General features: G+C 44.3%; 1 protein-coding gene across 6 annotated transcripts in view; it reads left to right on the top strand.

Moving 5' to 3' along the window:
• The window catches only part of BAHD1 (bromo adjacent homology domain containing 1), a 172,432-nt gene that overhangs the window by 62,231 nt on the left and 95,995 nt on the right, over nt 1–14,206 (top strand). For all 6 annotated transcript variants that reach the window (XR_014466180.1, XM_083166234.1, XM_083166236.1 and 3 more), the window contains exons 3-6: nt 2,209–2,579; nt 3,758–3,917; nt 5,243–5,319; nt 11,471–11,562. Coding sequence is in view for 5 of the 6 variants with exons in the window: in XM_083166234.1 (XP_083022360.1) it covers nt 2,209–2,579; nt 3,758–3,917; nt 5,243–5,319; nt 11,471–11,562 (700 nt within the window). In the remaining variant the exon portion in view is untranslated. The remainder of the gene's footprint in view (nt 1–2,208; nt 2,580–3,757; nt 3,918–5,242; nt 5,320–11,470; nt 11,563–14,206) is intronic.

The raw sequence follows: 14,206 nt of genomic DNA on the forward strand, positions 1-14,206 counted from the left end.
CCACAATCGACATGGACATTGATTAAAGTGCACCGCTTCCCCTCGCATTCGGTTGCGGTGCCTCGCTGCGCGTGACACACTATTTTATTCTCCCACCAGGCCCTAGTGGATGGTAGGGCATGAAATACCGCCTGGAGGCTCAAAGTCAAAAACCCCATGTCGACCTTGAACCATGTTGAGGTGTCGACCAACTTGTATATCTGTAAGAAATGTTGCATGGGTTTGTTTTATTTTCATTCAATGCATTTAATTCTTAAACTGGAATTTTTAAAAGCTATAAAATCCTAAAACCTCATTTTAGTTTTTTAGATTCTCAAACCTGGAACTTGTTAATAACAGATGAAATAGCAAAAGTAATGTGTCTTTGGTAACATCCATAGCTGGATTTATCTGTCTGGTTATTGCATTCCATCAGTAAAGGAGCCCACACACGCACCGATCCCGGTAGTGCGATGCTATGCGATGGGGTGCATGCTCCCGCGGCACCTCATCGCACAGTACAAAAAGTATGTGCTGCACATACTTTTTGTACTAGCTTTTTATAGCATCGCATCGCATGCACATCGCATGCACAAGGCATACGATGCGATGCTATGTGTGCTAGTTAAGCCCAAAACGCACGCCGGGATCGATGCGTCTGTGGGCACCATAAGGATGCCGACAGTCACAAGACTGACACTCCTCCTAAACCTGCTAGCTAGTGTCTAACTCCTGTACCACTCTGCTTAAACCTAACTCGCCCCGCAGCCTTACCCTAACCCCCTTCTAAGTGCATAAACCTACCCGCCCCCCGCACTACTGATCGGGTTACCGGCTGTCTGTATTACGGCATTGGTATCCTGATGCTTTTCGAGGTGCTGGTCTATACATTCATCCTAACCCTGTCTTGTTACATGAATACCGCATTGTATCATAAAGTATATGTTTATTGCATTCTATTATGGCACATAATTCTGTTTTCTGGTAATCTTTGTAAATAGCAGCTGTCTGTAAGAATACTTACCTGACCCCAGGCGAGATTCCCTGCTTCGGGATGCCGTTTTCAGATTTCTGAATGACAGCATCTCAACTATCGGTCATCTGTATATATAAATAAAGTCTATATAGTATCTAGTGTATATATAATAAATCTGTATATATGTCCCTGTGTAAGACCAGAATTCTTTCTTTTAAAGCCTCTCAACCACATAAAACCTTCATAACATTATGGTGATACATTGTTATATGATAAATGCGTTTTATCCCAAGCCAACCAAGGTTCCGTTACTTTTGATCAGTGTAGTTACTTGAGGACATACAGTATATTTAAGTGTTGCTGGACGTGTTTGTTACACGTGGTTAGAACACACTTATATGTGTATTTTGATGAATTGGGCGTCTATTTTTCTTCTTTAGTCCACTGTCTCTTAGCGTACATAAATGTAATACTTTCTCAGCAGGTTTGGGTTGATAGGTAGACCGTTAATAGGTTGACTTGTATATGGACGACATTACAGTGGTCGACTCGATTTTTGTGATTTTCTAGTTTTGCATACATCCACATGGACTATGATTGGTCATTTGCTTTAAGCATGGTGGGTGAAGCACTATTTTTTTTTTTTTTTGTGCTGAAACCTTAATTAAATTAAAGAAACATAAAAAAACGCATGCCGACCTTTCTTCTGTCTACCTTTTTTGCATGTTGACTATTTAGGGTTGACCTAGACAAATCCTTATTACTGGTTACCTTATGAACCACATACAGATGGAGCGGGCTCTTGCAGGGGATGGGGGAAGATTCGCCATCCGCCATCCCCCGCCAGCCGCCGCAAGGGGACGCGCGCGCACGCATCGCCTTACAACGGGGTTCCCGCTGCCTCGCCGAGGGTCGCCCCGGATCCTCGCCGCGCCCCCCCCCCCCCCCCTAACCCTGTCCGCCTCCCTGAAGCGGAGATGGACAGGGTTCCTGTCACCCCGCCGACGGGAAACTGAGATGCGTCTCTTCGCCAGATTCTGGCGCAGTGCCAGCAATGAAGAGACCAGCTCCACCTGTACTCCTTAACAGAGCATATTATATTCATTGTTTATCTACATAAGGATCAGTGGACTAATTATGAGCGCCGACATTCGTATACAGTGGGACGGGCGGCACCCTTTCTTAAAAAAATCTATAAGATTCTTTCAACTGTTTTATCACTGCATAATTTTTCTTTATCTCCTGCCATTTAGAAGGATACAAGTCACTAGACCAGCTCAGCATAACAATCCCCACAGCAGGTCACCCTGTCTCTCCTGCTCACCCGCTCTCAGGATGCCCGGTTCCCAGTGCCCCCCCTGCTGCTGAGCCTGTCCCCTACCTACAGACACCTAACTCGGAACCTCCGACAATGGCCATGCTGAAAACTGCACGTGAATGCCCACAGAGCTCCAAGCCCCCAAGTGGCTCCAAATCGGGTATTCGGAACACAACGGGGTGTGTCCATGCAGCTGACAGCAAAACAAGCAAAAGCCACCCCAAGCAGCAAAGGATCAGCAAAAGAAGAGCTACAAATGGCTGGATACCTTTGGGAACCGCTTGTGAAAAAGCAGTTTTTGTGGTGGTATGTGTTTCATTCAATTCTTAAGCCACCTCTAATGTGGAGTGTGAATAGAGTTTAGCAATTTTATATCTAATATACAAAAGTATAAAGTAAAGGCAAAAAACGTTACTGAAACACAGATAAACCTGCAAAAGTATTTTGGACTTGAAAGTTGAAGCATTGGAGAAAATTTAAGATAAAGGGCTAAAAGTAATGGCCTCCAGGTTGCCGGAGGTTCGGGTTTTTGTGGCGTCTGCCTTATTTTTATTTTTTAAAGCAGCATTTTTTTTACAAGGCAAAACCAACTGGCTTTGCTTTTGCTGCTTTAAAAATAACGTGCAGACTCCTGGGGGCAACAGGGAGGTGTCTTAGCACATATATGGGGTATAGTCTGTTTTCTGGGCGTGTTATAAATGTGTTGTGGGCATTTCTGTAAAAGTGGTTGCACACTCAGATGCTCAACCGCTCACTTGTGAGGCCATGCTTGGATGGAGAAACTGCAACTGCCATGGGCCTGGACTCTGCAATCAGACTCACCAAGCAGATACTGATGCTGAAAATTCATGTCTCAGTCCTTAAACATTTGGATGTACGAAATGACACCAGGGTTGGGCTTTCTATTGGCATTTGCACAAATTTAAAGATGGGTGACTGACCCCAATTGAAGCAGCACTGTAGATGCTTATGTGTCCACCTCTTAAATAGGCTCTGTCTGTCCTGAATGTCAAGACTTTAAGCTGGCCATACACTAGTGGGATTAAGCCGCTTTATTTTATCTGATGGATTGGGTCCAGAGATCCGATGAAAAGTGGCAAATTGGCTCTTTGTGGAGTTTTATATCTGATTCTGATCTAATACCTTGTCCCGTGTGCGTCGGATCAGACAGTCTTCGGTAGCATTGTATGGGATAGCATATGATCTATCGTATTTAGTCCTTTCGCATACGATATATCGTATATGTGATCCAGCCTCAGGGGAGCTGCGGGGTCACCTGCCGGGATATCGCATGTGATTCTAGCATGCGATACATTGGCCTAGTGTATGGGTGCCTTCAAATTACCAGCTTAAATCTTTATATTGAGGTGGGTTTAAGGTCTGGGAAATCTCTTCTGGAAGTCTGTTGTATTTTCAAGGTGTAACTCGCATAAATGGGACCTCCTATACTTGTTCTTTACACTCTGCTTTTTCTTTGTTCCCAGAATGAGCCTGAGCCTGCCCTCAGAAGGAGTTATCAGGCTGTGGAGAGGAATGGAGAGATTATTAGAGTCCGCGACACTGTCCTTTTAAAATCTGGTCCCAGGAAAAAATCCATGCCATATGTGGCAAAGATATCTGCCCTCTGGGAAGAACCCAAAACCGGTACTGGAAAGCTATACTTGCCAATAGAGATGAACAGATTTGAAGTATTACTCCATGAAACATTTGTTTAAGTTTTTGCCAGACAAATTTAGCATTAGGTGTCCACTGTCATTCCCTCACAACCTCACATAGAACAACGTCTTCCCTGTTATCATTCCAGCTCTGTTATAAGGCTAAATTGTCTAACATTTACATTCACAAAATCTTTGCTGAATGGCATTACATGGAATGATTACAGAGAAAGATTGGGTCAATATAGTCTCACCTCTGCAAAACACCATGTGCTCTGAAGTTGGGGCAAATGTATCCTGTTCAGGAAGAGTTATATTTGGGGAGGGGGAGGTGTGGGGGGGTCGGAACTGAAATCTAAATTGCAGTTAAAATATAAAGCAGCCAGTATTTACTCTGCACAGACAAAAAATAACTCCCACAGGGGCAGATTTATTAAGCTTGGAGAAGAGATAAACTGGAGATAAAGCGGAGAAAAGGTAAAAGGAGATAAAGCACCAGCCAATCAACTCCCAACTGTCTTTTTTAAACACAGCTGATTGGCTGTGCTTTATCTCCTTTTACCTTTTCTCCGCTTTATCTCCAGTTTATCTCTCTTAATAAATCTGCCCCAGATCCAAATACACTACAATGATTTCGCACAATTTCATTTGATTACGACCTTTCAGGCCGATATATGATTTGTAAAGTGGCAAATCGTATGTATTTTCTATCCGATCCAATTGAAGTGCAGTCCCGCGAGTGTCAAATACGGCACCATCGATTTATCGGAATCTGATGGATGTGGTTTTTCACCTTTTTTTGTGCCGAGAGGCGGTTTTTCATGCCCTACCATCCACTAGGGCGTGGTGGAAGAATAAAAAAGTCAGGGTCAGCCATATAGTTGAAGTGTATGGGGCCCTTAATTCGCTCTCTTTCGGCACATGTTACATCTGGCTCAGCTGCAGTGCACATGGTTTTGTCTTGCAAATTTGTCTTGCAATCAGGTCTGAATTAGGCCTTAGGTTCTCCTGATTGTGTGGTACCTCTGTTTTATACTGCATATCTTATATAATTAAAGGCTAACTCTAATCCTCACCTCTATGGTGGGAATTCAAGTGTTTTGCTCACTGGAGGTCACTAGATAGTTCCTGTTGGAGCTATTAAAGAGTTGTTCTGTTTGTGCAGAAACAGCCATCAGTGCTAACTTGACTGTTCTGATGTTCTGTCATTTTGACGAGCAGGTACTGTAACTAGTAAGGCTATAAGTGTTACAAACATACATTTCTTCATATACAGTGTTACTGTTATTAAAGCATTGTTTCTTTTTCAACCAGGTGAGCTGATGATGAGTCTCTTCTGGTACTACCGGCCAGAGCACACTCAGGGAGGACGCAATCCCAGCATGCACCAGGTGAGTATGCTAACATACTATAGCGCCACCTAGCTGCTCATGTATGTATTGCTACTTATTTATTTACTTCTTTAAACAGGTAGTAACATGATCAATTCACTTGCAAGCAAAGCTCACAATGTACTGTTGCAATAGCGTTGGAAACACCTCAGTGTCATGCCTAATCACCTCCCATTTGACTTAAAATCAGGAATATATTTGAGCAAGCCAATTTTAGTCTATTCTAGAATATGCATTCTTGGGGATACTATGCATCATGTGCCCGCACTAGATCTGCCTGCATCACTAGAAGTTAAATTGACCCATATTTATAGTTTTGGAGTGGAAATGTCCCCTGTGAGACACTTTTCCAACCAGCATTTAGGTTTTATAAAACCCTTGTCATGTTCTGAGATACCTGAACAGCACTTATAGTTTGATAACACAGCAAATTACCATTTCTCCCAGAAACGCCTCTTTGGCTTGGCTAGTAAAATGTTGCGCCATCTAGATAGCAGATAACTAGCAAACAGCATGATAATATTTGCTTGACACACACGTATATCCCTGCTATACACCAATGAAAAGGCTAGCATGGAATACGGAGTTGCTGGATTGGTTAGCATATTCATACCCGTTGTAATTTGCCCATCTTTTGTATAACCAGGGGCAGGATTATTGGACGGGGAATTATATATATATATATCAGGGCTCGACAAACCCCGGGGGCCAGGTCGCCACGGCGACCAGATTCTGCTTCCTGGCGACCAGATTTTCTTGGGGAGGAAGCAGAATCTGGTCATGGCGGGGTGCACTTGCGGTAACAGCCGGACAGAGGGGCTTTCAATCTACCTGGCGGTATGAGAGCTAGTTCAGATGCCCATCCCTGTAGCTGCTCGTGCCTTCCCTGGCAGCTCTGCAGAGAACTGAGCCGCCTCACTGCCGAGCACCAGAGCTGCCTGCTCCCGATAGCCCCCCTTAGGCAGCCAGAAGCCCCTTCCTCCGGCGCAACTCTCACCCGGCTGCGCGGTCAGACACTCAAAGCCTGTCTGTTTGTGCTGCTCTCTCCGTCACTCACTGCCCGCCGGAGAGAGTGCACCCGGCGGCACAGACTGCACTGCAGGTCCGGGTCCTCCTCCGCTCTGTGCTGCTAAGCGCAGGGGGAGATCTCAGACACTCCTCCACTCCCAAAAGCGGCACTGGCAGTGAGGCCTCGCTCCAACACATGGACCAGAGGCTGAGACTCCTGAGAGGGGGAGCTTCTGCTGAGGGGACCAGGTACTAAGCACAGTATGTGTCAGGGAGGGGAGGCTCTGCAGGCTGCAGCACAATATGTGTCAGGGAGGGGAGGCTCTGCAGGCTGCAGCACAATATGCATCAGGGAGGGGAGGCTCTGCAGGCTGCAGCACAATATGCATCAGGGAGGGGAGGCTCTGCAGGCTGCAGCACAATATGTGTCAGGGAGGGGAGGCTCTACAGGCTGCAGCACAGTATGTGTCAGGGAGGGGAGGCTCTGCAAGCTGCCATATCAACCCCTATCCCCTCTCACAGTACAGGCTGCTGGGCTGCCTAAAGAACGCATCAGCGCACAGCGCCAAACTTAGGAAGAACCCATATGTTGCATAATATGTAATATTCATTACGACATTTGGTATTATATGTGATGGGCATTACAGTGTTTGGTATATGTAATGGGCATTATGGTGTGTGGTGTAATATGTTTTTTTGTAAAAAGGGGGATAGCGAAATTATACCGGTGCACAGGTTATGAAGTTTCAAAATATGATGGTAGAAGAAATGTGGTGTAATATGTCATAGGTATTACGGTGTGTGGCATAACGTATAATGGGTATTATGGCATGTGGTATAACATATAATGGGTTTTGTGACATGTGTAAAAGGCATTAGTGTAAATTTTTGGTGCGCGGCTTTGGCACGCACTGTCCCTATTTTTAGTTTGTCTGGCTCCTACTTTTTCATCCTGGCTCCTAGATTTTAAAGAAATTTGTCAAGCCCTGATATATATATATATATATATATATCTATCTATCTATCTATCTATCTATCTATCTCTATCTCGTGGTGGTAGGGCCGCACTCCGGCGACTTTTCAGAATAAAGAAGACAGACGCCTGCTTACATCCGTCTGTCTCCTTTATTCTGAAAAGTGTCTGGAGTGCCGCCCTACCACCACGATATATTTGGGGATGTGCTTGTCTTCCAGGGGAAGGCACCTGGTGCTGCTGATTCTACACTGAACCGTGGAGTGCCGGCTATCCCACAAGCTATATAGATAGATAGATATATATAGATATATATCTATATACATATATATACATATACATATGTCTAGTGTCTGTTTGTGTGTCTTCAAAACACTGCCATCTGTTGGCAGCGAGTGAAACTGCATCTTTTTCCTATCAGCCTATGGTGGATGCTGGTACATTGGGGTATGCTTGGGACTGGGTCTTTTTAAGGAAGTTGCTGGTTTTTTTTCTATTTTTTACACAACGCAGCTGCTGACGGCTCCCTCACCCAGCGGACAGTGAATTAACCTGTTGGCGCACTCACCGACCACCTCCTTGCGCTTGGTGGGAGCTGCGGCCGAGTTGCAGGAGCAGGTAAGCGGGTCTCCACTCGCGGGGACCCGGTGTTAGGGGCTCAAAGCGCCGGGTGTGGAGGCATCCCCGGTGGGCTAGCAGTGTGGCTGTCGTTTCTGTTGTCTTCGCCAGACCACCATGGTTTATCGCCGCAAAACAAGGCTTAATGGTGGAGGTCCTGGGGGGGGGGGCCTCACCTCCATCCCCTCTGCGACATTGTGGCCTGGTTTTCCTGCTGTGGGCTGGATCTCCTCCCTTCCTCTGGGCAGCGGTGCCCATTTATTTATTAACAGACCTGTGCGCTCAGCTGACCAGAGATCCAGCGCCTGCCTCACTCAGAATCTTCGCTGTCACGTGTTTCCCCCATACCCCACTTCGCTTGTTGGCGCTAGTGTGGGTTACAAAGTGACTCCAATTTTCGAAGTCTGTACTGGGTCTGTTCTCTCTTTTCTTGCTTATATCACTGTACTTTCACTTTCAGCTAACATATATACAAGTATAGCCCTAACTAAGTATATATAATTTGTGAGGGTTTGCAATTGCAAAGCTGTATAGCATAAGGCGGTTTAGTATTTTTCATTATGTCTTAGGCTGTTTATTTGTCATATAAGCTGTATAGCAGCCACATAGGCTTGTTTGCCATATTACTATTACTGCTCTGTTCATCTACAGCAGAAGTTCATTGTGTCTTTTCTAAGTCACATTATTCAGCATCACCTTCCGCTTATTTGTTTATAAGCTGCTATTAGTACAGTACTTATGGTTTCACAAGGCGTTTGTGCAGATCACAGCCCATATGTGTTTGTGTAGCAAACAGCGTGCAGTCCTATATAAACTGTATCACTATGCCTGCTAAGGGGTCAGCAATTTCTGCAGGAATGGGGCTTCTCCAGATCTGCATGCTTGCACTTCACGCAAGGAAAATTTTAGGATCATACAGTCCTTTGTGAGCGTTGCATCATGGGGGACCCTAGCGCGCTATCTAGTAGTGAACCGGCTGTCTGTGAGCTGGAATGGGCTTCCTCTTTAGCCTTGGCAATGAGAGTGCTTGCTTCCCAAATCAGTCTCTCTTGCCTCGGCTCCTCCAGTGCAACAGACCCTGTCTGTGGCTCAGGACCCACAACCTGCTTGGCCGCAGGGTCTAACCCAGTGAGTTTAGGGGTTGGTCCAGGTGTCAGGCTCCCTGCATCAGGCATTAAGACCGTCTCTTCGCAAGGCATTGCCTTGTGAATCCTCCCCATCTTCTCAGGTTGAAGAGTCACAATCTGAACAATCCTCTGCAGAGGACTCTGAGGCTCAGGATGATGACCCGTCACCTTCTACTGAAGAACATATGATGCAGGTCAGAGTGTATGCACTCATTAAGTCAATTCAGGCAGTGCTAAACGCCAAGGACAATGAGTCACTGCTCCCTCAGACACCCCTTTTTAGGCGTACAAAGAAGGGCCCTGAGGTGTTTCCTCAGTCGACCTAATTGAATAATTTCTTCAATGAGGCATGGAAGCATCCTAATAAGACATTTTAAAGTCGCTAAGCACATTGCTTCCTTCGATCCCCTATCTGAGTATAGGAAGGTCTGGGAGCTACCCCCACCGGTGGACTCCCATATTTGCCAGATTTGGTTAAATCCACCACTCTGCCTATCTTACGTTACCTCTCTCGGGGACCCTGTGGACAAAAAACTGGAACAGTTCCTCAAGTCCATTTTCATGCAGCAGCATGAACCTCTTTAGCTATAGGCTTTTGGGCAGACGCCCGCACTGAGGGCTTACAGTCAGGAGCACGGCGCTCTGTGCTTCTGTCTCTGGTTGGTTGACGGTATCAGAGAATCCAGTACATACCTGGGCGAGGCTACTGTGGATATGGGGATATTGCATCGAAGATATCAGCTGTATCTGTGGCTGCTCGCAGAGCTTTATGGTTGCACTCTTGGTAAGTGGATGGCGAGCGTGTTCTGTTTGGACCTGACCTCTCTAAGAAGCAAGCTCCTGCGACCAGCGATCATAAGGGGGCTAAAAACGGGAGCGCGCACCGGTTATCGCCGGTGCACACTCCAATCGCTGGCAATATGGTTGCTCAGCGACCATATTGCCAGCCATTATAGCTCGTTTGTATGCACCTTCTGTCCTCTTTCAGAGGCATTGTCTACTGTCTGTACCTTTCTGCAAGGCTTTTACATATTCAGCCTCCGGTTCTTCACCCAGTTCAACCTTGGGATTTACCTTTTTAGTACTACGCAAACTGCAGGGTGCTCCGTTTGAGCAGCTAGAATCTGTAGAACTTCCTTGGTTAACATGACGACTTTTTTCTTTTTGTTGGCCATCGCCTCGGCCTGCAGAGTTTCTTCTATAGCGCACACAGATTCCGCAGCGTTTTACAGAGAAAATTTAAACATATCAGTCCCTGCCCCAATGGAGCTTACAATCTATATTCCCTACCACATGTACACGCACACACAGACATTCTAGGGTTATTTTTTTGGGGAGCCAATTAGCCTACCAGTATATTTTTGGATTGTCGGAGGAAACCGGAGTACCCGGAGGAAACCCACGGGAATATGAGGAGAATGTACAAACTCTGCACAGTTAGAGCCATGGTGTGAATCGACCCCAGTGCCGTGAGGCAGTAATGCTAACCATTACACCATCCGTACTTTTTAGTGTTTTATGAAGACCGAGCAGTGTTGCACACTCGCCTGGATTACCTACTAAAAGTTGTCAAGTTTCTAATATTAACCAGGAAATTGAAGTTCCTACTTTTGTTGCTGAGTCTCCTGCTTCCTTCTCTTCCCTGCAGACCCTGGATGTTAGGGTTTTGCAAGTCTACGTTCAACAGACTGCCCCACTTTAAAAGACTGATTCCTTGTTCATTCTCAACGATGCTCAAAACAAGGCTGGTCAGCTTTGAAGCAGACATTGGCGTGGTGGTTGCGCTGCGCCTGACAATCCTACAGGTTTATCTGTTTGCACAAAAGCCAGTGCTCATTCTACTTGGTAAGTCTGTGTTTTTATTGGCTTGTTAACTAACTAGTCCCTGAGGACAGGGAGGGATATGAGGGAGGAGAAGCCACAGGCTGCACTTCTCTAAAGAAGTTATCTCCTTGGTGTCCGGGTCCTCCAGTCCCCATCATACCCCAATGTACAAGCGTCCACCATGGCTTCAGAAAAAAGGATTTTACAGGTAAGACCCAAAATCCCCTTTTCTCTCTCACACATGCACAAAGACAGAGGCAATCACAAGGTAGCAGACAAGCTTTCTAAGCATTAGTTTAGAGCGGGCTTACTAGTACTACAAAAGGCTGTATTTAACAGAAGAGGACTTAAGAATGACAGATGTGATCGGTCCTTTGTAAAGTTGGCGTCCAAAGAAAATAGACAAATTTGTTGCAGTTTTTTCCATGTTCTCTACAATGAAACACAAAAATGTCAAAATGTTATAACAAATTACGCAGTATTCTTTTTTTTTTTTTTTTTTTTGTAAATGTAAAACTCCTTTTCTATATCGGACCTAGTACTGTTCTACATTCCCTTTTTTTTTTTTCACTTAACCAAACTAAATTCCTTGTTTTCCCAGTATGAGATCTTTGCCTCCCGTCATCAGGATGAGAACAGTATTGCCTGTATTGAGGAAAAGTGCTATGTCCTGACATTTGCAGAGTACTGCAGGTATGTGCTGCTCTAAAACATTAATACAATGGTCCCCAAACTCAGTGTCATTGGGACATTTGCAGGAATGCCATGGGATGCTGGTACTGGACCAAGTGTACTAGTGCCTTTGGCTTCCTATCATAAAATATGTTGATAAACAGTTTTGAACACAATTACACTATTTAATATTTTTCGCTGAATTTCAATGCCGTTTAGGCGAGCTATGACGGCAAGCAGTATCTATTCCTTGCTGTCATATCCTGCCCTCAGTATTCAACCCACCCCCCTTCACTTGCCATTTCCTCCACGCTTTATCTAAAAAGTGAGGTTGAAACGGCGAGTGTGGCCCTCAAAATGGCAAGGCTCATGGCTATATGCACCATGCTTACTGCATTTTTGGTGAACCTTTTCCCCGGAACATTGCATACGGCGAGGGGCCGGTGAGGGGGTTCACCAGCAACGATGGCTTTTCCTCAGCAAAAGAAACCATCCCTGCTGTAAAAACCCCCTTGCCACCGCTCGCCGGGACCATTGAATACACCCCAGTGTCTTCTGCTTTGCAATAACGGGGACTGACTCATAATAACCAAGTTGTGCTACTGCTATTCAATGCCTCTTTTGGCTGCCATTTATATGCTCACTTTCCCCTGCACCACAAAATCAAGGAGGCTCGAGCTGTAAGGAAATGTCACCAATGATCTAAGGAAATGATCTAGTTCTGCAGTCTGGGGATGTGTAACATAGTTAGTCTGTTGTGCAGGCATTGGTTGAATTGTTCCTCCTTTTGATATTTTATAAGGTCCCTGGTTCTTGAATGATATAAAGCAATGCACATAGTACAGACACATAATGCACAATTGGTGTAGGCATATTGGATGATAACTTCCATGGATTATATATTCCACCCTCACAAGGTACCAGCTGGGTGCACTGTGTAGGACATCACTTGGTGGAATAGGTTACCCCAAGAAGAGATGACACAAAATGGGTCTTTTTTAGTGTTACACTATGGGAGGTAAAACTTACAAGGGCCCAATGCACATATGGGAAATCTGACACTTTGTAGTAGGATATGGGAAGATCCACTTGAAGCACATCCTGCCTGCAGAGGAACTAGCAGCGGTAACCATATGAAGTGCACTGCATAGGTCACCACTGGTAGGACACCGTTCCTTCTATTTGGAAAACGTATACTTCTGCCGGACATGAGGAGCATTTAATGGACGTTTAAGGAACATGCAACGAGATCAATAAAATAATTTGGTTGAAGTCAGAAATAGTGAATTAGGAACCCATTTTTAAACCATCTTTACTTGAAGCGTTCATTTAAAAGACATAAAAATAAAATCAATGTAGTTCACAAAGGACAAAAAGGAAGAGAAACAATAGAATGGTTCCGTTTCCAGATTAAACACCAAGGGCAGATTTATCAAGCTCGGTGAAGTGATAAAGTCTCCGGTTTTTATCACTGGCCACTTAGCTCCTACCTGTGAAGTTACATGCTGTTTTTGAAAAAATGCTAGTTAGGAGCTGATTGGCCTCAGTGATAAAAACCAGACACTTTATCACTTCACCGAGCTTAATAAATCTTCCCCCCCAAGTGTTTATGTTACTTAATATGTATTACCAGTTACTTATATAGCGAACACATTCTGCAGCGCTTTACATTCCCTGCCCCAGTGGAGCTTACATTCTATATTCCCTAGTTCATTTTGGTGGGAGCTAGTTAACCTATTGGTATATTTTTGGATTATGGAAACCCACGCAAGCACGGGCAGAATATACAAACTCCACACAGTTAGGGCCTTGGTGAGAATCAAACTCATGTCCTCAGTGCTGTGAGGCAGTAATGATAACATTACACAAACTCACACCAGATATGAAACCCATTTACTCAACAACAAAAAAAGAATTAATCCGAATAAAAGAACAAATACTGTAGGGCATGTATTGAACAACCAAATTTGAAAAAGATTGGAGTAACCAATTTTCAAACATTGTAAATTGGAAACCTTTGTGATTTTGGGATTTTGAAAGAAGGTGATGAGATACAAATACAACGTTCCTTAGCGTGACATCATTTTGCATGCTTTTTCTCACCCAATCCATAGGTCAAATGTGATCTAATTCAGTTCTAGAAAGAAGCATTGTATTGGGAGAGGATTCTATCCTAATACAGTATGCAAAACTATTTCACAGGATGCTAATATTATTTTTTTGGAACCTTTCTGAATACCTTCAGACAATAAAACCAATGTGGCCAAGGGGAAAGGGACTAACTAAATAAATAGCAAATTTACAAACCTTAACCCAGAATTTCTTAATATCAGGACACAGCCAAAGGCAATGAAATAAGTCAGTCATTGGCTCTTTGTATTTTTGGCATGTTTTTTTCAGCAACGTAAGAATGCTTTCAAAAATATAAGTGGTAATAGTTTGCATTTTGGTAATAAATGTAGAGAAATCTAAATGAAATGAATGTTTAGTGTGATCACCATTTGACTTTTAAAATAGCATCGGTTCATCTAGGTGCACTTGCATAAAGCCAGGGATTTTGTAGGATTATAGTCAGATGTATGCTTAACCAATCACACCAAACAAGTGATCATAATCAACATTTTCATATGTAGGTTAAAGCTTTCATTAACTTAAACAGAAACAG

This window comes from Crinia signifera, chromosome 12, assembly GCF_055691185.1.
Source record: "Crinia signifera chromosome 12, ASM5569118v1, whole genome shotgun sequence".
NCBI classification, from domain to species: domain Eukaryota; kingdom Metazoa; phylum Chordata; class Amphibia; order Anura; family Myobatrachidae; genus Crinia; species Crinia signifera.